Consider the following 25,013-nt stretch of genomic DNA (forward strand, 5'->3'; position numbering starts at 1 on the left):
TATGCACATTTCAGAATACTATCGTATGTTTTGATTATAAATATTGATGCATTTAAGTGTTATCAAAGCAGGTAAAGGTGCAGAATTGTAGAGGGGTGGAAGTAGAAAGTAGCAAAAAATGGAAACTACAAGTCTCTCAAAATTGTCCTTAAGTACAGTGCTTGATTAAATGTACTTAGGCTAGTTAGCCTACTTTACACCACTGAAAAGCAGCCATTCCTCAGCCACTACTTATATAAAAGGAAGACACAGTACAATTCAGTATGTTACTTGGGTAACATCCACAGAAACATCTACTACAGGCGTGTGTCGCTCATGTTCTGACTCACATCGTGGTTTTGCTTATTTTACTTTACGAGACAACCATCTTTTTCCATCCAGATGTTGAGCCAATGAGGAGCCTCTCTGTTTCCCGAGAAGGAAGGAGGCGGAGGAAGGAATGCTGCAGGATGCTTATTATTATGGTTGTCAAACCCAGTGGCGATTAGATAAAACATCCTTTTTCATGTAAGATTAACGAAGATGGTAGGCACCATGTCCGCTGCAGCTGTCGCGGTATGGCTTGGTTCGGGTACGTATCGATTAAAAACTTGGAAATATCCGGGGATTTTCAGTCGTTTTGCCTTTGATGCGGTATCCATTCTAGTTAGCTAGCTAGTTAGCATGCCCCTGTTTAGCTACTGTGCTCATTTTTTCCAAGAGGCAGAGGAGGAGACATAAAAAATGGCTAACAGCAGACAGCTGTACCGTTATACAGCTGGAGTTCCGACACAATATACTGTGCAAAAATGTGCTTTGAAGTAGAGGATTTGTATAACGTCACACGCTGTGTTGTGTTTTATTCAGCTGTAATTACCTTTGAGAGATAGCCTGTTTCCCTTGGTGCAGGCCTGTGTTCATAGACGACCAGGTGTCATATGAATGCCTAATTAGGTAGCTATGCTAGATTAACATTTTAAATTACCCATAATCACCTGGGAATACACATTTATTGTAGGCAATGACCTGAGTTAGTAGTTTGTTATGTACAATTAAACTAATCCACTTTAATACAACAGCCTTGCAAAAACTATAACCTTTATGAAGTTTATAATGGTAGAGTCATTAATATTGTCAAATCGATTCATACCATAATTTAACGTCCATTTACAATTACAAAATCAGCCTGCTATTACAAAACAACAGATAAAAAAGGATTACACTTATTTATTATTAATTATGTATCATTTTATCTTGTGGTACAACTAACAAATGATTTAATCATCAGGTAATATTTTGATGTTCTTTGACCCTACTTTACTTTTATTTTTACTTTCATTTCACAAAGAAAAGCACCATATCCTCCCATTTTAGAAGCTTTTGGTTTCTGAGTACTACCTTTATAGCTGACTATAATACTCATTTTGTAGCAAGGCTGTTGTACTTAATAAACTGGCAACAAACATAATGTGTATACAAACTTGTACCATTCATGCTTTTATTCATTGATCCAATAGTTTTCATTGTGCATGCCTATGATGTCAAACATGACACTTTTCAAGAGAGAAATGCCCATAAGGAGCTATCCATGGGCTTGAAGCAGAGAACAGCCCTGGACAGAGATGGTGAGTGGGTGTGTGCAGTGGTGCACTTCACGTGTTGACCCGCTGTCCCCTCCCCCGTCATAACACAGTGACATGCTCAACTGGTTTCCAAATAATACTGGCATTCTTGTTTTCAGTTGTCTGCTGTCCCACAGACTTGGCCCACTTTTGCTGTAACACTTTACTGAATTAAAATGTCTAAACCTTGTCTTCGCTAAAAGTAGAGTTGACCCTGAATCATTAACTTTGAGACAAAGGTAAAGTATATCTTCTATTTAACCTGATACTAGTAATTAACTCATTTACGCTTTTTGGAAAAGTCAGTGATTTGCTTACCTTTTATAGAGCGCTAGAAGGTTAAACTGGCTGTTACATGTCGACCCTAGTCCTAAGCAACATCCTTCTGCTTGTTGTGACACAGACTACTTTCACTTCCAGGTCTGTGTTAAGAACAAAGTTCAAAGTCATAATGTGCAGAAAACCAAAACTGGTCCAAACAGTAGCAATCCTTGTTGTATGTGCTCTCCTGCTAAACACCTCCTGACCAAGACAACGTGTGAATATGAAGCTGATTCAACAAAACTAAAGGACATCCCTTCTTTGCCACTTCCTCGGCTAGCTTGAGTCCTCAGTTTGCTAAAGCCATTAAAAGGACAATGATGGTTTATTGCCTTATGCTGCCAATGGTGTTCGTAACTAAGGCGTCACTCCTGGGACGTCAGCCGGTCCAAGGTCAGCCCAGAAAAGAAAAAAAAACCTGGTCTACTCCTCCCCACAAGGCAGTTATCTACTAATAAGTGAAATTGTTAGTAGTCAGTTTATCAGAATGATGTGCAATGTATAGACATTACTTACATGCCATATGTAGTTTGTTCTGCATCGAGAGCTAACAGGTTAGTCTTCAGTGGAGAGTCCAGTATTAACCTTTAATGAGTAATGTATTATGTTTACTAGGAGTGATGTAGTCCTTTATCTCGAGAAGGCTTGGCACAACGTCAGCCCACTACAATTAAGCAGATCTGATGCTATTAGCAGAGCCTCAGTGTAGCTTAGTTAGTGATCTTAATGGATGGTAAATACTGCAGTTGTAGCTGATGGTAAACCACAGTCCAATAGGATCCTGTAAGTGAGACTGGCTAACACTGGGCTGCCGGCTTGTGTTAGACCTAAACGCTTGTTGTTCAATCGGAGCTTTAATATTGATAGGCCAAAACACATTTCAAATCCCATAGCTCATTTCCTATTCCTGAGACCATTAGGTGAGACCAGACCATCTGGGCTCTGTTGTATGCCTCATCTGTGGACGTGCCACACATGTTTACACCGCGTCCAGTTGGTCGCTGAGCAGAACAGAATAGCTGGTATTTGACCTTGACTGGGAGTGTGTGACTGGTCCTTTGTGCGGGGAAGAATTGATGAGGCCCAATGCGCCGGGTGACAGAATCCGAGCGTGTGCTCCGAGAGTGGGATCGACTTAAGTCACCGCAGAGGACGTAGTGGTGGGCTGACACTGAATGACGTTTTAACTTGGTCTTTGAATAAACTAGATCCTAATGCCACGTGTGCAGGAGTAGCAGGGAGATATGGTCTGGATTAGTCATGCTCAAGTGGTTCGCTCAATCTGGTTTTAGAAAGAGGTGTGGCGGGTTTTATAACCTCAGGTTTCTCTAAGTAACACCGCATTTATTGGCCTCTAAATGCTATTGATTGTATCTTACTGTGACGGAGCCCTCTGGGATATCAGATAGATGTTAGAAGTTCATATTCTCTGTTTGAAGCCACACAGATGTAGCACAGTTCAACATACAGTACACACAGGACTTTTTTATAACTTCAGTTTATCTGTGCTCTTAGATTGCAGTTAGGCAATTTGGCCTTGTAGATCTGGACTTCCTTAATAATCTGCAGCTTACTGTGTCAACTAATCTTTTATAACCCCTTTGTGCACCCTGGTAATAGATAACGCTTAACAACCAAAGATCACATACTGACTTCCTCTTTCATGGAGACGGATTAAGATGTAAATCCTGCTCTATTACTCTGTTCAGACGAGACTCTCCTTCGAAATCCACCTCTGTAGAAGGAGAGGGCTCACAGAAGAGGCCCTACTTTATGCGAGGGTGCTGATGACAGTTATGTAGAATATGGTGGTTTGATGCTAATTCAGAAGATGAAGCAGGAGATAAATCTACAATATTTTTCTGTGGGAAGGCACGCATAGCTTTCCCATCTCTTCTTGCATTTGCTTTATGTGACTGGAGTTATATGTCTGCAGGCGAGCAAAGTTCAAATTCTCTTTCACTTCGCTTGCAATTCATACTGTAGCACAGATCTCCATATTTCCTCCCCTCCTCTTGCCATTTTGTCTACTCATTCTTTCTTCTCTTTTTCCTCGTACACTCAATCTCCCATGGTGATTAAAAAATGGAGTGCCCACCCACTGAGGGAAAGAAAGGGGGGAATAAAAATGAGAAGAAAGAAATGCTGCACAAAAACGCTGCTTGGTGGTTAAAAAAAGCAAGTATTCAAAATAAAAGGGAAAGATGCAAAAAGAAAGTGAGGGCTTTTCAAATAACCTCCAGTCTTACATTGTGTACATATTGTAAAGGGGCTGCCATTTTACTAGAGATGCCCTTCACGAATAAAGACTAAATGTTAGTGCTTGAAATAGAGTGGGGCTGAACAGAGAGCATAATGGAGACAGAGTGGGAGGCGGGCATAAAAACAACTCCGTTCATTTTGAATGACTCTCATTACTGCTGCTTTTTCTCACAGTACCTCTTTGGCCCTGAGATTTATTGTTCTGGTTTAGCAATTTGTACAAAATCATAGTCTTTCCAGCACCTAATAATTTGGGTTTACACCCTTCACACTTGGCTGTTTCTGTACATCCCTGTGTAAAGTGGATGCATTTACGTAAAAGACAATGCAGAAGCAAGGCAAGAAAAGAAGACGAATCTATCATTGAGCAGAATCGCTTCTCAAAGTGTGAAGTGGTTTGGCAGGTGCTAGTAGCCCAAATATTAGCTTCGACTGTTTTCACTTCTATTAACGCCTACACTTCTTTTCTAATTAGTGCTTCTCGCAGATCATTCACGATGAACTAAACACAGAAAAAAGTAAACGTTCTTCTTTCCGAAGCTAATTACCTTTCTATTTTGAAATCTACATTTCAGTGGTCAGCATCTTGTCGAGATCGCATGCAGACCGTAACGTCTACCCGTCTGCAGGAGTGCTGTTCGTCCACGTTCTGGAGAGAGAGTATTTTAAAGGAGAGTTTCCTCCCTACCCAAAAGCAGGTAAAACACCATCACATTCTACACAGATTAATAGTTTTGACACTTTTAAACATCTTAATGACTAAAACATTTGTACAGTCTAATTGTTGGCAGTGTATGAATGCAGCACTGTGCTGTCCATTCATCACATTTTACGAGTAGAAAATGCTTACTCTGGCAACCGGATTTCAGCTAATGGGTCTAAATGTACATTACTGAATTGCCGGTGACCCACAACAGAGCCCTGGGTCACCCCTCATTAAACTGCTCTGCCTTCAGGTGATGCCAACAGTGACCCGATCACTTTCAACACCAACCTGAAGGGCTACCCCGACAGGCCGGGCTGGCTGCGCTACATCCAGCGCACGCAGCACAGCGATGGGGTTCTGTACGGCTCCCCGACGGCAGAGCACGCCGGTGTACCCTCCGTCATAGAGGTGGGACGGTGGAGCTCTTTCAAAGTGAAAAAGAGGAAAGATGGAGGGATTTGTGTTTCTGTTTTCACATCTCGAAAGCATAACATTTGAAGAATTTGACTTTGAAATGTAAGACAGTATCACACATTTGTAGTCAAGGCACAAACATAAAGGTAATTGAGTAGTAACAAATTGAATTTATTTTGACTAAGCGCGGCCGATTTAGCAGTAGAACAGTGCAATGTTGCGCTTTGAGTCTTTAACATAAATTCCTTTATTTTCTTATGCTTTCTTTGTCCCCCATAAGCTACTGTAGAAATGATTTTCCCAAAAGGCTTAGCGTTCCTAGTGGCACATGTGCCTCTATACGAGGGTCTCAGTTGGGTACAGAGCCTGCATAGGGTCTCTAGCTCAGCTTCGTCCACAGGGCGGCTGCCATATAAGCTGCACTGATCTGGGCTTAAACGTTCACCCCTGTGTGTCGCAGATTACAGCCTACAACCGACGCACTTTCGAGACGGCACGGCACAACTTGGTCATAAACATCATGGGCACAGAAGGTAAGAGGCGCCAGCAGGGGGGCTTAGAGCAAACACAGACCAGACTGTGCAACTCCTCTGATTAAATCCTCAGGGCACAATCAGTGCTAGAATCTTCCCAGAGGAGAAAATGTGGCCTTTGATTACTTTTGTCAACAAGAACTAATCAATCATTTTTAAAGAAAAACAACATATAGTATTGATCAACTCATGTGTTCCATAGAAACAGTACAATTCCCTAAGTCTGCCTTAGACCTTGTGGCAAGAATATTTGAAATCTAAATATATAAATAACCATAAGTTGGTTATAATGAACCAGTATTATATATTGTGGATTCTTTAAACACACAGTCCTGCTATGGTGCAACATTAACAATTGTCATTACGGTACGGCTATAGTCAACAGCCGTTTCTGCACCCAACATCTGTTTTGTTGCACCACGGCTGGTTGACCGGTCGCGCTACATGCAGTACACAATATGATCTGAATTGGTTGAACGCTAAGCAGATGTTCGCGCCGCTAACGTGAGATCACTCCTCCTTTTCTGTGATGCCATGTGCCATCTGGCCCCAGGCGGAAGCCAAATCGTATGCACAGCGTAGCAGACACACCAGCGTCTGCGGGTGAAATTCGTCTCATCTAAGCAGCAGTCATTAAGTATTTATGATGTCTTAGTCAGCAGAACACCTCTCTTGTTGCCCTCCTGTCTTCTCTCTCCGTCGTCTCACTACCATTCACCTTAATCACCCTTTTCTCTGAGACTCTCTTCTTCTTCTTCTTCTTCTTCTTCTTCTTCTTCTTCTTCATCTCTATGCACAGAGTACCCCCTGCCCTACCAGGCGGAGTTTTACATCAAAAACATGAACGTGGAGGAGATGCTGGCCAGTGAGGTGCTGGGGGACTTTCTGGGAGCGGTGAAGAACATCTGGCAGCCTGACCGCCTCAACGCCATCAACATCACCTCGGCACTAGACCGAGGGGGCCGCGTGCCCCTGCCCATCAACAACCTCAAGGAAGGGTGAGGGTTTTTAGGGTCTGGCTGGACATGTATTCAAGTTTTTAATACTGGAATAAAGCTGATGCAGGAACGGCTAAATACGATTTTCTTTCAAGGCTGATTTTATAGCACTTTTACGTTTTTATTGTAAAAGTGCAGGATTAGTGCTTTTAGGTATAATACCTCTTGATTACATACAGTAAGCATTAGGTTTCTCCACCTCTTCACATCTCTCGATCAAACATATTTGTTATATTTTCCGCCCACTCAAAACATACTTGTGTTTTATTTAATTGCGGCCCTGGGGATCCACAGTTCTCTGTGAATTAGATGAGTACACTTGCCATCAGCGCTGACAGATACTGTCAGTGTGTGTTCAGAGGGGAATAGCCAACATGAATTGCCGTAAGTTGTGCAACAAAAATTCATGCTGACGGTTTAAGAAGATGAAAGCATTTATAAGAGCGCTCAGTGGAGGAGAAATTATTTGACTACATATCAAGCCAGCATAATAATGTAAAACGACACTCCATCTTCTCTTCTCACGCTTTGTATTTCCCTGTCTCCTCCCCAGAGTGTACGTGATGGTTGGTGCTGATGTGGCCTTCTCATCCTGCCTGCGGGAGGTGGAGAGCCCCCACAACCAGCAGCGCTGCAGTCAGGAGATGGAGCCCTCCATCAGCTGTGACAAGAAGTTCAGAGCTCAGTTTGACATTGACTGGTGTAAGATCTCTCTGGTGAGGATTGGACAGATTTCCCTGAATTTAAGGAGGCCCGAGGGAAATGCTGAATTAACTTCACCTTATTTCTTCAGGTTGACATCAACAGGGTATTCCCGGTATATATAACCCGTCCCGAGCCGGGCAACGGGATCCTGCCTGAATTTGGGTTGTACGACCCCCCCTCTGAGACTCTGATGAGCCGGAACTACTTTTCAGACTTCCTTATCACGCTGGCTGTTCCCTCCGCCGTGGCAGTAGTCCTCCTCTTCATCCTCGGCTACACTATGTGCTGCCGTCGGGAAGGGTTGTAAGTGTGCTTGGTCTTCTTTTATGCACCAGACACTCCGACAAACATTTGGGGAAAGCACAGAAACTGTTCAAAAGAGCTATAGGATAATCAAATGGAAAAACAGGATGCATATAGTAGGACATTTAGATAAAAGCAATAATCTGGACTAGAATTGCAGCTTGTCATAACCATCACTTTCTATTAAGTTCTCCATGAATATCTGTCGCAGCTTTTTGTTATTTCCATCATGTACATCTTGATGTTTTGAAGCAGAGCCATGACATCGATAGCCATTCATCCACGATAAATGCTGTCATCATTCTCCATCATTTACAGGCCGGGAGAGACGTTCCCCCTCAATGTTCCACGCCCCCATCACCATTTCCACTCTTTCTTTACCCAAGCGTCCATTCACTTGTGTGTAGATGTCTCTTTAACTATCAATATTAGTATTTAATTCATCCATTTTGTTTTGTTTCTAGGGAAAAAAGAAACATGCAAACACCAGAGTAAGTGTTTTAAGTCTCCTGTGTTTTTCTTTTTTTGATTTTGGATCTGTTTCTGTCCCCCCCTCTATCTCTCTTTGGTTTGCAGCTTTGTCATCTATGTTGTCATTGAACGCTTCCTCATGACCATTCATGTGCTCATCTGTGTGTTGACATCCATTCATCCAACGGGCTGCTCCAAATGAATAGTAATTCAGTAACTATAGCTTGAAAAAAACCTACATCTTGAAGACTAAGAACATATTTTGAGGTCAGAGAAGGTAGGAGGTAAGGGAGGTTGTATTGCTGTTGCGCATGCATGAGTTGAGTGCAGCGCTCCCCATAGCAGATTCAAATTGATTGCATATCAATATACTTTAAATGGGTTTCAGATGACACCAACAACACAAGCTACAACACATGTAAACTCCATTGCCTCTCCCCTCTCCAGCATCCAGCTGGTTCACCACAACTCCATCCAGAAGTCCTCCAAGGAGCTGCGGAGCATGTCTAAGAACCGGGAGATCTCCTGGCCCCTCTCCACCCTGCCCGTGTTCAACCCAGTGAGCGGCGAGGTGGTGCCGCCCCTCCACCCCGACAACTATGAGACCACCAGCATGCCCCTCATGCAGACGCAGACGTGAGTTAAAGGAGGATTTGGTTTGTCTGGAGGGAAATGCACGCGTGGTTTCAGCATGTGAATGAATAAACTATGCACACATGCACCTGCGCTTATTAGCAGTCACGCAGATGGATGGCTAGTTCTACAAGTCGTTATATAGGGGGAATATTTAAGTAAAAACAATATCATTATTGTCTAATCTTGTTTTCTGTGCCTCTCACAGTGCCTTGTTTACAGCTAAAGCTGCAGCAGGCCTTTAGAAAACACGACTAGAGCTTAAGAGGTTCAAGCTGTCCCATGATATTTCCTAATGGGCTTGAAGAATGTGCTAATATAAATACAGCACCTGATACTAAAGGCTCTTGTGCTGTATGGGAATGTCTGTCTGTTGATCACAATGTTGTTGTTATAATTTCAGGAATCTGCAAAACCAGATTACGATACCACAGCAACGGCCATCAGGTGAGTAACAACCTTTGTAGAGAAAGAAATATGCCTCACTCCATCTGTAACATGCTGTGGTAATATTTAATAGTTCATAATAATAAATAACTAATCATTCAGAACAAGCGTTTAACTAGTTTACATTTGGGTGTTCTGACATCTTTTACATTGGATAAGGTGACACCATACAGAGAATAATATAAATGCAGTCTTTAGAGTTTGTGGTTACTTGGCTGTTTCTCTTATCAGCCTGACCTTAGACTATCTCTCGCCTGCATCCGTGTTAAAATACAAGCATCCAGACTTTATTCATTTAGATATGGATTATTAAGAGCAAATCATTTTACTACGGCTCCGTAAGAAATCAGGCTTGAGAGCTTTTCCTCTTGGGTCGTGGCGCTGAGAAATCTGAACATTTGGAGTGTGAGCGCCCTCCTGTGTGCACGGTGTTCAGCTGCATGACAGACCTCTCACTAACCTGCTGCTCTCTCTGTTCACTGCTAACAAAGGAGATAATTATGTCATGTCAACATTTCGAAGGCTGGAGGTAGGTGCTGCAGTCTGTTCTTCTCTTCTGCTTAAAAAGACTAACAGCTTTCTTTAAATAAACGTGACTGTTCGTTAGCCAATAAAGTGTTATAAAGCCAATCTGTATTCTTTCCAGGTAAATGGTATTCCTGAGGAGAGAAAGGTGGCCGAAGCACTGAATTTGTGACCAGACAACAGTGTTTGATTTCATATACATATCTTTGTTTTTTTCTAACATTTGTGCCAATCTGCATGCCCCAGAAGTGTCTTTATTGTCCAAATGCACTTAGACTTTGAGGAGTGGGTGTGACAGATCAAAATAGCGTAGCGATTTCTGAAGTACATTTTAATATTTTGAAATAATGTATTTGTAAATGTTAAGACTATGTTTAATTAGAACTTGCTTTGCACAATGGACCTCTCAAAGGAAAAGGGAGTTTTACATAGAAATGCTTTAGTTGTCATGTGTTATAAATATGTATCATGTGTCACATGATAACAATAAATCCTTTGAAATCATTTGTCTTTTCTGGTTTCATCTGTTGTCCCAATAATAAACAAGACACTAGTAATGAGGACTTACACAAACGGTATATTTTGTCGAAAAACACATTTTATGAAGGTATTTTTAACAATGTACAACAGAATAAAGGCATTTATAAATAATATGGATACGTTTCACCTTTTGAAGACATCACAAAATGTTTAACATGTAACATATCTCAAGAGGCCCTGCTGCACATGGGTATAAATAGTTGTTGCTTTTACTCGACAGAAAGATCTGTTAAGGCCTGAAACAATCACCAAATGGATAGCTGTTAGACGAGGAAACATCAGTGAACTTCACGCCATAACCGAAATTGCAACATGGAAATGCCATTCCCTTTGAACTGTGAGGTGATGACTGGTTATAGAAACTACACATTTACTTCAATCTTATTCCGTTTAAAAACACAACGGAACCTGCACATTGTTAGATAAACGACCAGAAGCCCCAAAAATCAAGAAATTGCTCCACTTTAAAGAAGAAATGAATTCTATGTGGACCCATATTTATCCTTTAAAAAGGTATCTATATAAATGTGTAGAAAGCAATTAACTAAGCAACCCTTTACGACCTCATGGTAGACGAAACGTGAAACTCAAAATTCATAAGCAACACAGCTTGGATTGTACAAAACGATACTTTTTTTTGTTGAAACCTATCATTTACCCAATAAAAAATGTGCTCAAGTACATAACATTTCTGCACATATTACCTTGTTAAACTCATTATGCTTTGGAGTTCACTACTAAGCTGAAAAGAAAATGCAGGTCTTCAAATAAAAGTGACCATCTCTTTGAGTAAATGTCTGTGAGGATATATAGGCAAAGCTACATAACCCATTTGTCAAAATATACAATATTTGTTTGTAATATGCCTTCTAAGCTCAGTCAAAGGAGTTGGTATTTTAGATGTTGGCATGTGGCAGTGATGCAGAGTTGAACAGACGGCTAGATGTACTCTTGTTAAAGCCACTGAGAGGCTCTGTTTGGATGCATTGAGTCTAAGAAAATCACTTTTTCACTCACTGATTAAAAGAATTCACCGGCTGTGCCCGCACATGAAGGATTTATACTTCGATTTCCTATTGTACAGTAATATGTGCAAGCCGGTACATTTTCCACCAGAGCTAAGAGGCATGTTTTTTAACGGCAATCAAACTAAAAACACTGCTCAAGCATTGCTGTATAAAATAAAGTCTTTCACTCTATCATACAAATATACACAGACTATGAAGCGAGCTGATAGGACAGACGGATATTAGACTGTAAAGGCTCGACCTCCGCAATGCGTCTCTGAGGCAAGTGATCATCTACGAGATGCTGGGATGGGTACAAAAATTATTCGTGTAATACTTCCTTCACAAACTGCAGTCATGAGCGAAACATAAAACAAAGCCCAAAAGAAAGAAAAAAAACATTTATAAAATATACGCTTAATTTAAAATCATTAAATACTGTACATATATCACATAGAATTTCAGAGACACAGCAGGTGACCAGTGACACAGTGCCTTTCATCACATTTCAAAAATCACAAAGACATTAGAAAAAATATGTCGAGGGATTATTCCACATTTTAACAATCGCACTCCAAAGTTTGAGTGTTTTTTGATCAAACAAGTGAGCTGTTGGTCCATAGCTTGCATATTCAGATATCTACCACTGTTTTAAAGTCAACAGAAGTACTGTACAAAGTTGATCATGGAAATCAGCACGTTGTAACAATTTTATATTTAGATATCTGAATAAGTAGATTATGCATCCTCCTGAGTGAAAACACCTTCAACTGCTATGGCCAAATGGACGGAGTGTGTGGCTAGTGATCGCTTCCAGAGTGGAGTAATAATAGGAAGTATTGTAAGTGACAAATTTAAACTTTAAACTTGGGTTTGGCTAAATAGGAGCAACGCTGCAAAAGATTCACACGGCAAGCACGAGGTCTTTAATTAGAAGACCTCTTTTTGTTTCACATAAAATCTCACATCAATTTCCTCCGCTGTTCTTCTCATAAATCCAAATAATGTAAACGTTGTGTATTTTTTTTTCTTTGTTATGTTTGTTTTTTTCCGCATTTTTTATTTTTCAGTGTGCGACTTTCACAGCAGTCATAAAGTTCTCTGCTCGGACACGGCCAGCAGAGAGACCCCGTCCTCCCACGGGCCCCTGTGTTGTCATTTAATACAACTGAGGTCCCTTCCTGTGGCCCTCGGTACGCTATAACACCGGGCCTGCTACTGTTTAGCGACTGGACCTCCCTTCAACCTCAAAAAGGGGCTTGGCGAGTCTTCCCTTGCCCCCTCACCATCAAGGCATGTTACCATCAGGCGCCGTGTGTTTTGTGGCTGCCCCGGGACAGCAGCAAGACTCCCAGAGTGAAGACCCCCACGGCCCCCAGCCGCTTCAGCAGGGCCACGTTGTCTTTGGGGATGATCACCTGGGCCAGGTCGTTGGTGATGAGGGAAATCTCATGAGCCACGCAAACAAAGATGAAGGTGCTGACCAGGATGTTCAGCGAAGGGTTTCCGGGGATCAGGACCAGAATGCCCTTGGTGTCGGCGGCCAGCCAGATGTGGTACTGGCATATGAACAGCTGGGGGAGACAAACAGAATGAAAAGTGAGGAATATAAATGTGTAGTTTCACTTGGCGGCCTCCAGGGAGCTACAGAGCATCACACATAAGAGCTTGTAAGAAATAAAGTCCAGTGTTTTATCCCTGGCACCTTATCTTAGCAGAATTACAGATTGCTCATTTCTTTTATTGCTTTACCGTACCCTTGTGTAATAGCAGATTTGCTATGTAGCACTATATAAAGCACATTTTATTATGTTGTAATACCATGTTATCACCATGTTGTGTGCAAAGGCCTCTGGCATTGGACTACATTGATTATTAAACTCTTATTTAACCTTTTCTTTATAGAGTGCCACAGTGACGCGTCCTAAAACCCGGAAGTAAACTCCTTCCGGTTCCTTCGACAAAAACCGATGCAATGTCTCCTTAGGATTTTGAAAAAATAGCTCAAACTACTTTTATAATTTTCTAATCATAAATCTATCGTTCATAAATCTATCAATTAGATTTATGATTACAAAATTATAAAAGTTGGGTAGACATGTGGATATTATCCGGCTGAACAAAACGTGATCCGTCTCTTCAATGTGTCTCTACCAAAGACCTTATTTCGAGCTATTTTCCAAAATCCTATGGAGAAATTGCATTGGTTTTTGTCGAAGGAACAGGAAGGAGTTTACTTCCAGTGGTAAAATGCTAACTTACTTCCGGGTTTTAGGACGCGTCACTGTGGCACTCTAGGTTGTATCTGTTAAGACTGTTTAATCATTGCTTGTCTACTCATTTTAATTTGTCTGGTGATATATATATATATATATGGTTTATCAATATATTTATCCCTAGGTCTGGTAGCTTAGTCGCAGTAATATATGACTTACTTCTAAGGAGATCTTGCCAAACCACGCAAAGAAAGAGCTATATACAGAGCGGGCGTAGCCAGGAATGTTCCTGATGAGAATGAAGGCCAAAATCTGTGAGAAGAGAAAGGACACATTTTGTATGACATGCTTATCCTTTAAAGTAGCAGGATACTGTAAGGCAAGGCACGTTTATTTATATAGCACTTTTCAGCAAGCGACCATTCCAAGTGCTTTACAAAACAAATTCAAATACTTTTTAGGAATAAATACAGTAAAAAACCCATTATATAAATGACATTTTACAACAGGCATTAAAAAACAAAGATAATAAAATAAACACAACAGGTATACAATACATGTTTAAATGGCATGCTGCAGTGCGAATATGAGCAGCTCAATTAAAAGCAGCGGCAAAGAGATATGTTTTCAGTCTCGATTTAAAAATAGTACGTTTCTGCAGACGTGCACGATTTGGGTAGTTTGTTCCAGATTGTCGGGGCATAACAGCTAAACGCTGCTTTCCATGTTTTGTTTTTACTCTGGGAACGGATAGCAGACCCGTCCCAGAAGACCTGAGGCACCTTGATGGTGCGTAATTATGTAGGAGATCAACAATATACTTTGGTCCTAAACCATGTAATGATTTAAAAACTAGCAATACTACTTTAGAATCAATTATTTGGCCGACTGGAAGCCAATTTAAAGATTTCAGAACCGGACTGATGTGATCCACTCTTTTACGGCCCGTCCACACGGCGGCGTGCGTTGAAGCTTGCCGGCGGGCGTGTCTGAAACTCAACCAACAACCAATCACATGAATCTCCCGCCCCTGACACACAAGCAGCGGTTTGATTGGCTAGAGCTTGTACTGGCATATGATTCGATTGGCTGACGCTTCGGCCGAGGCTTCAAAAGTTGAACATTGCTCAACTTTTGCAGCGAGCCACGCCAGCAAAGCTCTGGGTCGCTTCCCACAATGCAGTTCGGCGAAAAGTGACGTCACCCCATTCAAAGTGAATGGTGAAGCTTTCAACGCACGCCGCTGTGTGGACGGGCCGTTAATGTTAGTGAGGACACGAGCAGCGGCGTTCTGACACACAGTCCTATAACACTCAAGTAAGAGTGATTCACAATCGCTACGTCAAGTCTCAGGGTTCTTAATGAAGTTATCTATTGCACAACTTCACCAGTGTCCCCAGTGGTAGTGCCAGAACTATCTTTAGCAATGAATTAAGGCAACTCCCTTGTTTTTGCTGTCATTTAATCCTGTAATGTGACAATGAAATATTTCTCAAGACAAACATTGGTTTAATAACCAGAGAACATCAAAATATACCTCTGACATGAAAATAGGACGGACAAAAGAATCTACCTGCACCACAGAGATGTAAGGATGCATCTCGTTGCACTCGGTTTTGGTTTTGCAGCTGCTGGCCCATATGGAGTAAGTCTAGAAAAAATAAGGGGAAAGGAGAAGTTAGGTAAACATGTTTCAATCAACAGCTTCAACAAAACAGTGGTTGATGTACTTTGGCAACAGATATACTAGTTCTATTCATTCGTACATGATGCTCAAATATTGATATTGAAAACAAACACCTGTAGCCCAGCAGGAAACAGGATGTGAAGCAGGACAAAGAGGATATCTCGTAAAACCGGAGTACATGATGCCAGTATGAAAATGATCTCATCACATTTCTATTGGCTCTTTTAATTAAACGTACGTATTATATTTGTCTTGAAAAGATCTAGTTAATGGTAAGACTTCCATTTAAATGTTAGGGAAATTAGTCCGAACATCCCTAACAGTAACTGACCCTCCCTGTGTTATCATTATCTTCTAAAGTGCCGTTGTTTATCAACTAAGATCATTTTCCATAATAAAATAGAGCTGCAAGACGGAGTAGATCACAGCAAACTGGAATAATGAATCTAAACCTCAGTACTGTGAAGAGTCTTACAATGAAGGAGACGACAGAGAGGAAGAGGAGCACGTTGGAGGTCTTGGGAGAAAAGAGAGCGTCTCCTTTGCCCTCAAACAGCACCATGCGCTTCTGAAGCACCAGGTAGAGGAAGGCAAACAACATGCCGTGTATCACCACCTGCAAAACAAACATCAAAACCAATTTCTACAAAGTTCGGTTCCAAGCTTTTTATAATCTGCAACGTTTTATAGTTCCAAGAATGTGTTAGCGTAAACACTTGAGTACTAATGACAGGAGCAACTGGAGCCAAAAAGCATTTGACTTACAAATCGGTCCAGCTTCCATCTGAACCACCACTCGTGGACGCTCCCGTTCAGCTCAAAGAGCGTGGAGACTGGCCAAACCGCAAAGATGTGCTCGAAGAAACCCTGGACACCAATGCATGAATATTAAATAGGCAGGGTTTCAAACAAGGAACAAATCATGTAAAAACTATGGGTTAGTGTGGAGGAAACCTCTGAAGCAACTGCAGGGTATATGCAAGAATCCTGAAGTCAAATGGAATACCTTTTAAGACCTTTTTTAAGACCCTTTCCATACATTTTAAGACCTCATCGCCACTTTGAGTTTTAACCGGTTACCTTGGCGACACACTTTACCTCACATTGACTATATACAGTATTGATTGTCCTTCCTCCTTATCTTCCAACCATTTGGACGCAACTTGCATTTCCCCATAACGATGTTGTTTAACAACCGGCGTACGAACGGACCATCGCGCGCTATCAAGCAGTGAGCGTGCGATGTCCTGTTCAGATGACGTCAAATCCAACGGGATGCCATAAATAAACTACACAGATTCACACTACACACCTACGGTTTATTTGGAGCTTCGGCCGGAGAATTCACAAGACAATTCTGAAGCACCCTCCTGTAGTTCAACGTTTTAACTAGTTCAGAGTGTAATAATTAACATTCTTCAATAGATAGACTAAACAGCTGGAGACACTGAATCAGAGTTGTTGTCGCTTATGGCTCGGGTCATCTACCCCCCGAGAAGGATGTGTTCCAGGTGTCCCACATCAATAACTATCTAACTGAGAGTTGCCCGGTCATAAACTGGTAACATCAACAATATGCTAGGGCAGCCCCTCCTTAAGGGAGATAACGGCTGCCCAAGGCAGGGCATCTGTGTCAGAGGGCGAAGGAGGACATGCAGGGCAAATGATTCCCCAACAGTTAGGGTTAGGAATTACTTTAAAATAGAAACCTTTATTTAATTAAATCCAGACATATTCACAAATGATAAAACATAGTCATCTAGTTTGCTTCGCTTAGGCTAAAAGTCATAAATGTAATCACAGCATTATTGTAATTTAAATAATGCTATACATTTAACTGTGATGTTTAAAGACATACCTACAGTATTGAAATGAAATGAATATAAAACCTGCAATATATTGTTATTCAGCTTTTTGGGAGTTTTATACACATTTGAAACTAAAGTGAGGTTGCAATTCTTACAGGTGGGATTAAAATATGTTTTGAATTCACTTACCTGGGAAAAGGCAAAGACGCAGATAACTATCAGGAGTCCCAGTAACTTTGCCAAGATCCCAAGGTGCCAAAAACCACTGCCTGTTCAGAAAACAAAACAATAATTGGCCAAACAGTCGTTTTAAATGCAACCCTCCAGCTGCCGTGTTTGACAGGCATCTCATTTATTGAGTAGAAATATGAATGTGTATTGACGGACATATTCTAGGACTTTCTCCCATGCAATTGAGTGCAAAAATAAAGGCAACAGTTTTTTAAAGCTGCATCAATTCTGACACCTACCGTTAGCCTTCTTCTGGAGAATCTGAGGCCACAGGGCCATCGTGGAGTAGATAACGGCAAACCAGAAGGTGACCAATGGGACAAAATAATAAAACTGGTAGGGTCTGTTCATCACCACGCACAGCACCAAGACCAGGAAGTTGAGACGGAAAAGGACCTGTAGCGAAACGAACATGAAAACATTAAGAGATCAATCTTAGCATTAGAGATAATGGTCCATACCGAATAACTGTGTTTGTTTGTTATCAATAATATGATGCTTTTAATGATTTCCAGGGGTTAGTTACTGTGTCTTACTGTATGCTTTGATGCGAACTTGGACGGCAGATTTGCACATTGATATTACACAGAGAGAGTAAAATTTCATGAAATACAAATAACAAAAAATATATGATGGTATTTCAGGCTTAAGTACAAAAAGTTGACTAAGGGCAGTCACACTCCTGAATACAAAATAAAATGTGTTTAGAGCTAATGTCTCCGTTTAAAGTGTTACTGGCTGTAAACTCACCTGGCACACTCTATACAATCCAAAATCTCCTTTCAGCCAGAAAAAGGAAAAGTGTCCATAGCCGGTCTGAAAGAGGTACGCTGCCACCAGCACCCGCACATGCATGTACACTGGGAGGAACTGGAAGACAGAAGATCATTGTTTTATGTCAAGTATGAATATACATTGTTGAAAATAATCTTATTAATTTAATGTATATTAAAAGACTCACAGCACTGGCTCCAGAGACATGATAGATGAGGATGACCAGCTGCATCCAGCCTTTCCACTCATCTGTTTGCTCTCGGTTTAGAAATTTGGTCTGTTTGAAAAAAAAAAAAGAGAGCATTTAATTGTAAAAAAAACAAAAACAATCATTAAACTTGGTGTATATAATCACCAGCAACTACAGTAAATCCTTTTATTTTGGTGAATTTCTACTATTTAAAAAATTCACAGATGCCTTTCTTATGTTTTTACACATATTTTAAAGATTCGTTAAACTCAGATCTTATACAGGAAAAACACTTTATAAAACTGCCAATTAGTAGATCATTTCTGTAAGGTTTCTAAAAAACTGATTTATTAACAACAGGGAATGCACCTGACTGGATATTGTTGAAAGGAAGGTGTTTTGTTGAAAGTTGTTTCACCAAAACAAAAATAATACAGAACTCAGAAGCACCCTCTCACCTCCTTACTGTTCTCGTAGTAGAACACTCCCAGGACAATGATGTAGACGAGAGGAATGAAGAACGTGGAGTGAGTGTAGAACTTCTGCTCCTTCATGAACACATCTGCCCTGTCACACAGATAGAAATATCCCATGATGATGCCCATCCTGGCGAGGGCCTTGAACAGCTCCTTGGGGCCGGGGGCGGCAGCTGCAGTCGCCGGCTTCTTCTCCTCCAGGCTCTCCACGTCCGGGGGCACATGGCGGCGTTGATGGTTGTTGCCGAGGACGTGGAGGACGACGAAGACCACGGCCGAGCCGAGGAAGAAGAAGGCTGACAGTTTCTGCACGAGGCTTGTGGGGGGCACTGTCTGGCAGCAGGAACCGTCAATGGGGCGCAGCTTGTTGTTGCACATAGAGTTCATGAGGACCATGGCTCCCTAAGAGGGGATTACACAGGGGGGAACGTTTTGAGATCCTTTACTGAAGTAACAACACTATCAAAAAAAGTATCCAAAATAAGTAGAATTCCTGCATTTATTTAAAAAGTCTTGTTTAGCCTAAAAGTATGAAGTAAATGTAACTGCATTATAAAACTAAAACAACTGGCAGCACAATGGTCTATGTTCCAGTTTAAATTATGAGAGTCGTATTATTGATGCATTCACATGTAAGTATTTTAATGATGTTGTAGGTCAGACTGCTTGATGGTTTCATGTGTATAGTTTAATCTTTAAATAAAAGTACTCTGTATAATTGTTCAATTTCAGAATTTAAATGTATTACCTCCACCGAGGTGATTATGTTTTATGGTTTATTTATTTGTCAGCTGGATTAAAAACAGAAACAACTGGCCTGAATTTTCATGACATTTTGTGGAAGGTTACTTTTCACTTTCGATAACATATGGCCATGTTGGAGGTCACAAAATGCAAGTACTAGGCTGTCACAACATCTGAAAATGAACCATTGAGTATTTCTAATTGCCAACAAATAATCTTAAATTAAAATAAATCCTGTTTACCACATTCCTGGTGCTTTCAGGCAGGTGCAAGCCGTCATCTGACTGGGCGATAGTCTCCAGTGCAGCCTGACGGGCCGCAGCCAACAGCCTGATCCGGGACCTGCCCTTACGGTTGCTGCTGTTTAGCACGTCTGCCGCCGCCTCATTGTACTGCTCCAACTGTTGGTTAGTGATCATCTTCCTGTTTTCACTCAACACCTCCTCATTTACTGGGTCTAGAGGATAGAGGTGTTAAGGTGTTTTATTGCAGTGCGAAGATTCAATGTTTTGTTCCATCATAGGCACTAATAGACTGAGGATAGTATGACCTTTAATTTAGGTCAACACCCATGTGAGCATTGCCCTGGTTCCCTCTACAAATAAACATATAAGGTATAAGCAAACTACGCCATGGTTGCAATACTTCATCGCCAGTCCAATGTGCACGAGTGAAGTATTTACTGACAGATTGTATGTTGTAATACAAAATGTAAAAATATCTTAAGCTTGTGTTAACCAAGACTTTATTTCAGATATCTGACCTGTTGGCTTTCAGACAAGGGAAATTAAATGAAAACTCTTCCGGATTTAAAGACACATTCCTGCAGCAATCTAGGGTAATCCCATTTATATTAAACGCAGTAATCACATCAGAGACTTACCACTGTGGTAAAGGGAACAGGCAGTAATACCTAGGTGACAGATCATAAATGAAGCTGATGTTACCTTGTAGAACCCAGTAGACCTCTCCGTGGTCAGCCAGCTTCTCCAGGTGCACAGCGATGGCTGTCAGGTTGACTTTGTACTGCTGCAGTGTCTCGCTGCTGCCACTGCGCAACTTGATGGACCACTGTGGTGAATGGATTAATGGAAGAGATTAAGATGGACATAAATCAGACACCACCTTGTTTTTGTCTACCGTGAAATGTGCAAGCATTGCTAATCACTCATTTATACAGCTTACTGTTGCAGCTCCAAGGATGACTACATCTGGCTTTAATGAACCTTCCTGCAAAACACGAGAGCAGTTGAATTAGAAAATCAAACTCGTTTTACAACTCAAAGACAATGTTTAATAAAACGTACTTGTTTAATAATGCTCCCTACTTTTAGTACCAGTTAACGTTTACACTTACGTGTGTCCATGATATCAAGCGCTCCTTCATGGAATTATTGGCCTCTGGATACCAAAGGAATTCCTACACACAAAGAGGGCGTAGATGTTGAATCAGAGAAAGATTTTACAGACTGAGAAAAAGAGATAAAAAGTTAAAAACACATCCAAAAATGGCTTACCACATTGACAGAGGAACTTTTGTGTAGAAAGGAAATGTCCTCATGCTGCAGACATGACATGTGGACAGACAGAGAGAAAGACTGTTTTCTCTACAGTACATTAGACCAGACATAAAATAGTGACGGCTGCTGCATGATTGCCATGCATACTAATGCTGAATTATTTGTTGAGGATATATTTTACAAACCACTTGATATTAACGTCCCTGTAGTTTTTTACATTTGTTACTCTCTGCCTGCACTTCCAAACAAGTCTTTGGTTGGTACCTTGAATATAATGGTTTGATCCAATACTTTAAGTTAATAAAGTTTTCAGGATCTTTTTTGCAAAAACATCTGAATGTTGTTAACACAATACAAATACTGGGTTTATATGGTGATCAGTGTTTATGGTATTCTGTCATAATTACCTTGTTTCCAACTTCTCTTTGCTCAGGGTCAATAATTTTGATGAAGGAGTAAAAAAGCTGCCTGATCCGTGAATCGCCCACAAAGACCACTCGCTTTGGAGCAAGGCAGTTGTTGGCTTCACTGTAAGACAAAAATGACAGTGAGGAATCTGAAAACTGCGAGGCATAACAACTGCAGATAGCAATCATTCAAGTGTTGGGTTGTTCATACTCAACAATCTTTTCTCTGACAAAATTACCCATCCCCCCTTACAGACAGACACACCCAAATAATAATTGCAAACCATTTATTTCTTCTTCTTTGTCTCCAATGTACTGTACATATTGTGACGAGGCCCAGTTGGAATGACTTACTTGCTTTTGTATTTGTGCATCATGCAGCCATACGGCTGCCATACGCTCTCCCCCAAGTATCGTCCTTTGGAGAGCAGCCATTCACATGAGTCTCCGCCTGAAGGCAAAAAACAGAGAACTCCCCAATAAGACCAAACAAAAAAACGCTGCTCTTGCTTTCACTCAGTTTCTCTGTGACTATGACTAAAACCTGCAGTCTCAATAAGACCCCGTCTTTTCATTCAGCGCTGTCAAAAGACTAGAATACAATACAGGGCTCAGCTAGGGGCCATAGTAAAACATAAAGCCATCAGCAATTTAGCTCAACCATAAATCTCCCCAGCTATTCATTTTTGTACAAAATGAATGGAACCATCAGCAACGGAATCAAACTATAGAAAGAGACTAAACTAGGTTCTGGGGACTGGAGAGATCTGAGAACATGAAGTGTAATCGCCAGGAAAAGCAGATGCAATCAGTGTGTGCACAGTGGTCTGAGTTTTCTATCCTTTTACATGAACAAAGTCCATTCTATGCAAACCAAATGGGAGGCGTGTGTAAGCCAATAAATATGCATTTATAACCAAACCACGGGCTGTCATTAGTCGTAGGATGTGTGACAAGAACAATGACATCCAAACTGTTGTAATCAATTCAACAAATACACCTTTATACGACCAAGCCAACGCAAAAATGTTATGGAACTCAATTTGTTTGCGTCACTAATCATCATTACTTACAGGCTTTATCGACGGTTTAGCGTGCATATGTGTACCTAACGGAATTGAAAATATATCCTAAAAAGAAATATCCCATGTTGTTAATGGTTAGCTCCATAAACCTATACATGTCTTCTCCAGCGGTAACAAAGTGTGTCCTGACAGGAGCATGTAAACACAGCTAAATGCAGTGTTAGCTTTATCCAGCTAAGCTAACCACACAAAGCTGATTTAAGTCTTTGCAGTTAAGTGACCAATCGCGAATTAAAGTGTATACATAGCACCATTTATTTGCATTGTCTTAGACTTGTAACCTACATGTCACACCTCTATACGCAACACTGTATAACAGCACTGTACTGACCCGCAAGATAAGTACTCGCAGAAACAAACAGCTAGCTAGCATTAGCATTAGCTGATGTCAAGTGCTTCCCTCCCTGCATCAACAGACACTTTAATAAACCACTTACCTCCATAGTACCGCGAAGCTGTGTGGAACACGATGAGTAAACTGACGAGAACCAGCGATATCAATTTGGCATTTTTTATGGTGAAATGTTGATTTATTTCGCGTTTGCCCAGGCTATAGGCCAGGACCGCCATCTTTGCTCCTCCATGACAACAAGCACCTGTGCGGTGTAACAGCGGCGCTCCTCCCTGTGCACCATCTGCCGGGGCTGCGTTCAACAACACCACCTCATTATGCTCCATCCCCGCTGGTTAAAGCAGGTGCAGATCAAAACAAGTACATAGAGGTCTATAAATGATTGAAATAATCCAACAAACAACTATAGTTGGTTTAGAATATTGTATCGGAGTTTAAGTTCTGCAAGAGGAAGAGTTTGAAGTAGTCTTCCTCGTAGGGGGACGCACTGGTTAGCGGATGATAGGGAGGATCTTTGGCATACATGAACAGATAGGACTGGCGTTACTTACGGAGCCTGTTTAGAGTTACAAAGAACAGAGAGGTGGTAGCTTAGGTATTTTGAACTTAGGTCGAAGTTGAACTACCAGAGTGTAGTGGCGGCGCTAGGGGGTGGCTACTTGGGCTCAAGCCCCGGATGTTTCCTGAAAAGCCCCGGATGTTTCACTTTTTTTTGGAAAATGTCTCGGGAGTAATGTGCAGTTATTGTCATCGAAGCAGGTGCCACAAGCTGCAGCAGTAGAAGCAGCAGTATCAGCAGCTGACAACAATGTCATCAGCAGCAGTGAATAAATGGATGAGGTTTCAGGTTTGTGAATCTAATGGTGATATCTGCACTCTGGCTGACTGAGTAAGAAGTGAGAAAGAGTGATGTAACGTTAATCTTATAGCTAGTAAACATGGAGTAACCACACTAAGTATACCCTTATATGTTAGTATGTATACAGAACATTTCAAAAAATTATCAATGCAACATTAACTAGGCCCTCCAGAAAAACGCGATTCTCCGATCGCAGAATTGACCGCATAATCAGCAAAATGGCGCAGATTTTTAAAAGGCCGCATATTTATCAAAAGGCCGCATAATCCCCACATTTTTCCACACAAAGTTGAGAAGAAAAAAAAGTGAACTCGTCTTGACGTGACGTCATCGGCTCGCGCATCACAGAATGTAAACAACACTGTATAGAGTGAACGTGTGGAGCTCACACGATAGAGAAAACACCAAGATGAAAAAATCTAATTCATCTCATTTACCGACGAACATTTCTACTAAAGACCGGGCAAAAAGTGGGGGGAAACTATTCTGCACCCCGTGCAACTGTGTGTTGGAGCATAAGAGAACATCGACGTCACGTGACGACCCACTTTGATTCATTCAAACATTCGAAAATGCTTTCCGCTGCTGCGGACAAGAAAGCCAAACAACTCACATTCACCGAGGCATCAACCTCCAAAACCCTTTCGAGGGCTACAAGAAACGAGGTGAGTAGCCTACAAGATTGAAGCTGGTCAGATAACGAACGAGTAAATGAAAACAGAATGAGGCGGAGAAGTGTGTGTGTGTGTGTGTGTGTGTGTGTGTGTGTGTGTGTGTGTGTGTGTGTGTGTGTGTGTGTGTGTGTGTGTGTGTGTGTGTGTGTGAGTGAGATTAAAATAGCCCAATTGCTTTTACAATAAATAAACATTGAATGTGTTTAATTGAATAGTAAAGGGGTTTAACGTTAGTGGCAGGTTGTGTGTGAGAGAGAATAAATAAGACAGCCCAATATTTTTAAAAACATTTATTCTTTTTTCCCGCATATTTCGCAACTTTCCGCATATTTCGCAACTTCCCGCAATTTCACCGCATAAAATCACATAAAAACCGCATGTTCAATCGCATAATCAAGGATTTTAGCCCGCATAATCAAGGAATTTAGCCCGCATAATCAAGGATCTTTGCCCGCGTTTTTCTGGAGGGTCTAATTAACCCTTCATACCTCAGTCTACTTTTAAGACACTAAAATAATGTATTC

At 41.2% G+C, this 25,013-nt stretch overlaps 3 protein-coding genes across 8 annotated transcripts in view; 1 reads left to right on the plus strand and 2 right to left on the minus strand.

Moving 5' to 3' along the window:
• The window catches only part of ppp1r9a (protein phosphatase 1, regulatory subunit 9A), a 57,396-nt gene extending 52,643 nt beyond the window's left edge, over nt 1-4,753 (minus strand). For 2 of the 3 annotated variants that reach the window (XM_079653228.1, XM_079653224.1), the window contains exon 1: nt 1,920-4,753. The gene's annotated coding sequence lies outside the window, so the exon portion shown is untranslated. Of the gene's footprint in view, nt 1-856; nt 1,491-1,919 lie in introns of those variants that run through there. The other variant, XM_079653225.1, reaches the window with a different exon arrangement.
• Nucleotides 288-10,423, plus strand: sgce (sarcoglycan, epsilon). Of its 4 annotated transcripts, XM_079653255.1 has the most exons (13): nt 288-571; nt 1,497-1,604; nt 4,760-4,882; nt 5,141-5,298; nt 5,765-5,837; nt 6,637-6,835; nt 7,389-7,551; nt 7,629-7,843; nt 8,308-8,334; nt 8,762-8,950; nt 9,351-9,394; nt 9,886-9,923; nt 10,041-10,423. In XM_079653255.1, exons 1-13 carry the CDS (start codon nt 523-525, stop codon nt 10,089-10,091), a joined length of 1,437 nt encoding a protein of 478 aa, XP_079509381.1. In that variant the 5' UTR covers nt 288-522; the 3' UTR covers nt 10,092-10,423. The 4 variants fall into 4 exon arrangements, with proteins under 4 accessions (XP_079509381.1, XP_079509383.1, XP_079509382.1 ...); XM_079653257.1 differs by lacking the exon at nt 9,886-9,923 and having other exon boundaries at nt 291-571; XM_079653256.1 differs by lacking the exon at nt 8,308-8,334 and having other exon boundaries at nt 292-571.
• Nucleotides 10,424-10,497: 74 nt separating this feature from the next.
• Nucleotides 10,498-23,619, minus strand: casd1 (CAS1 domain containing 1). The gene is made up of 18 exons (XM_079653237.1): nt 23,042-23,619; nt 21,874-21,970; nt 21,520-21,640; nt 21,110-21,154; nt 20,950-21,012; nt 20,778-20,822; nt 20,540-20,663; nt 19,835-20,049; nt 18,831-19,250; nt 18,370-18,459; nt 18,159-18,278; nt 17,648-17,804; nt 17,367-17,446; nt 16,135-16,236; nt 15,845-15,985; nt 15,256-15,333; nt 13,902-13,994; nt 10,498-13,040 (listed from the first exon to the last, which is right to left on the minus strand). Exons 1-18 carry the CDS (start codon nt 23,280-23,282, stop codon nt 12,771-12,773), a joined length of 2,502 nt encoding a protein of 833 aa, XP_079509363.1. The 5' UTR covers nt 23,283-23,619; the 3' UTR covers nt 10,498-12,770.
• Nucleotides 23,620-25,013: the final 1,394 nt, after the last annotated feature.

The sequence above is a fragment of the Notothenia rossii genome, assembly GCF_949606895.1.
Source record: "Notothenia rossii genome assembly, chromosome: 10".
Lineage (NCBI taxonomy): Eukaryota > Metazoa > Chordata > Actinopteri > Perciformes > Nototheniidae > Notothenia > Notothenia rossii.

Coding starts and splice junctions, on each gene's coding strand:
- sgce (XM_079653255.1), top strand. CDS start 523: ATGGTAGGCACCATGTCCGCTGCAGCTGTCGCGGTATGGCTTGGTTCG. Junction 7,844..8,307: donor TGCTGCCGTCGGGAAGGGTT/GTAAGTGTGCTT, acceptor TTTTGTTTCTAG/GGAAAAAAGAAACATGCAAA. Junction 9,395..9,885: donor ACCACAGCAACGGCCATCAG/GTGAGTAACAAC, acceptor CTGCTAACAAAG/GAGATAATTATGTCATGTCA.
- casd1 (XM_079653237.1), bottom strand. CDS start 23,282: ATGGAGCATAATGAGGTGGTGTTGTTGAACGCAGCCCCGGCAGATGGT. Junction 19,251..19,834: donor CTGAAAGCACCAGGAATGTG/GTAAACAGGATT, acceptor ATCCCCTCTTAG/GGAGCCATGGTCCTCATGAA. Junction 13,995..15,255: donor CTTACATCTCTGTGGTGCAG/GTAGATTCTTTT, acceptor CTCTTCTCACAG/ATTTTGGCCTTCATTCTCAT.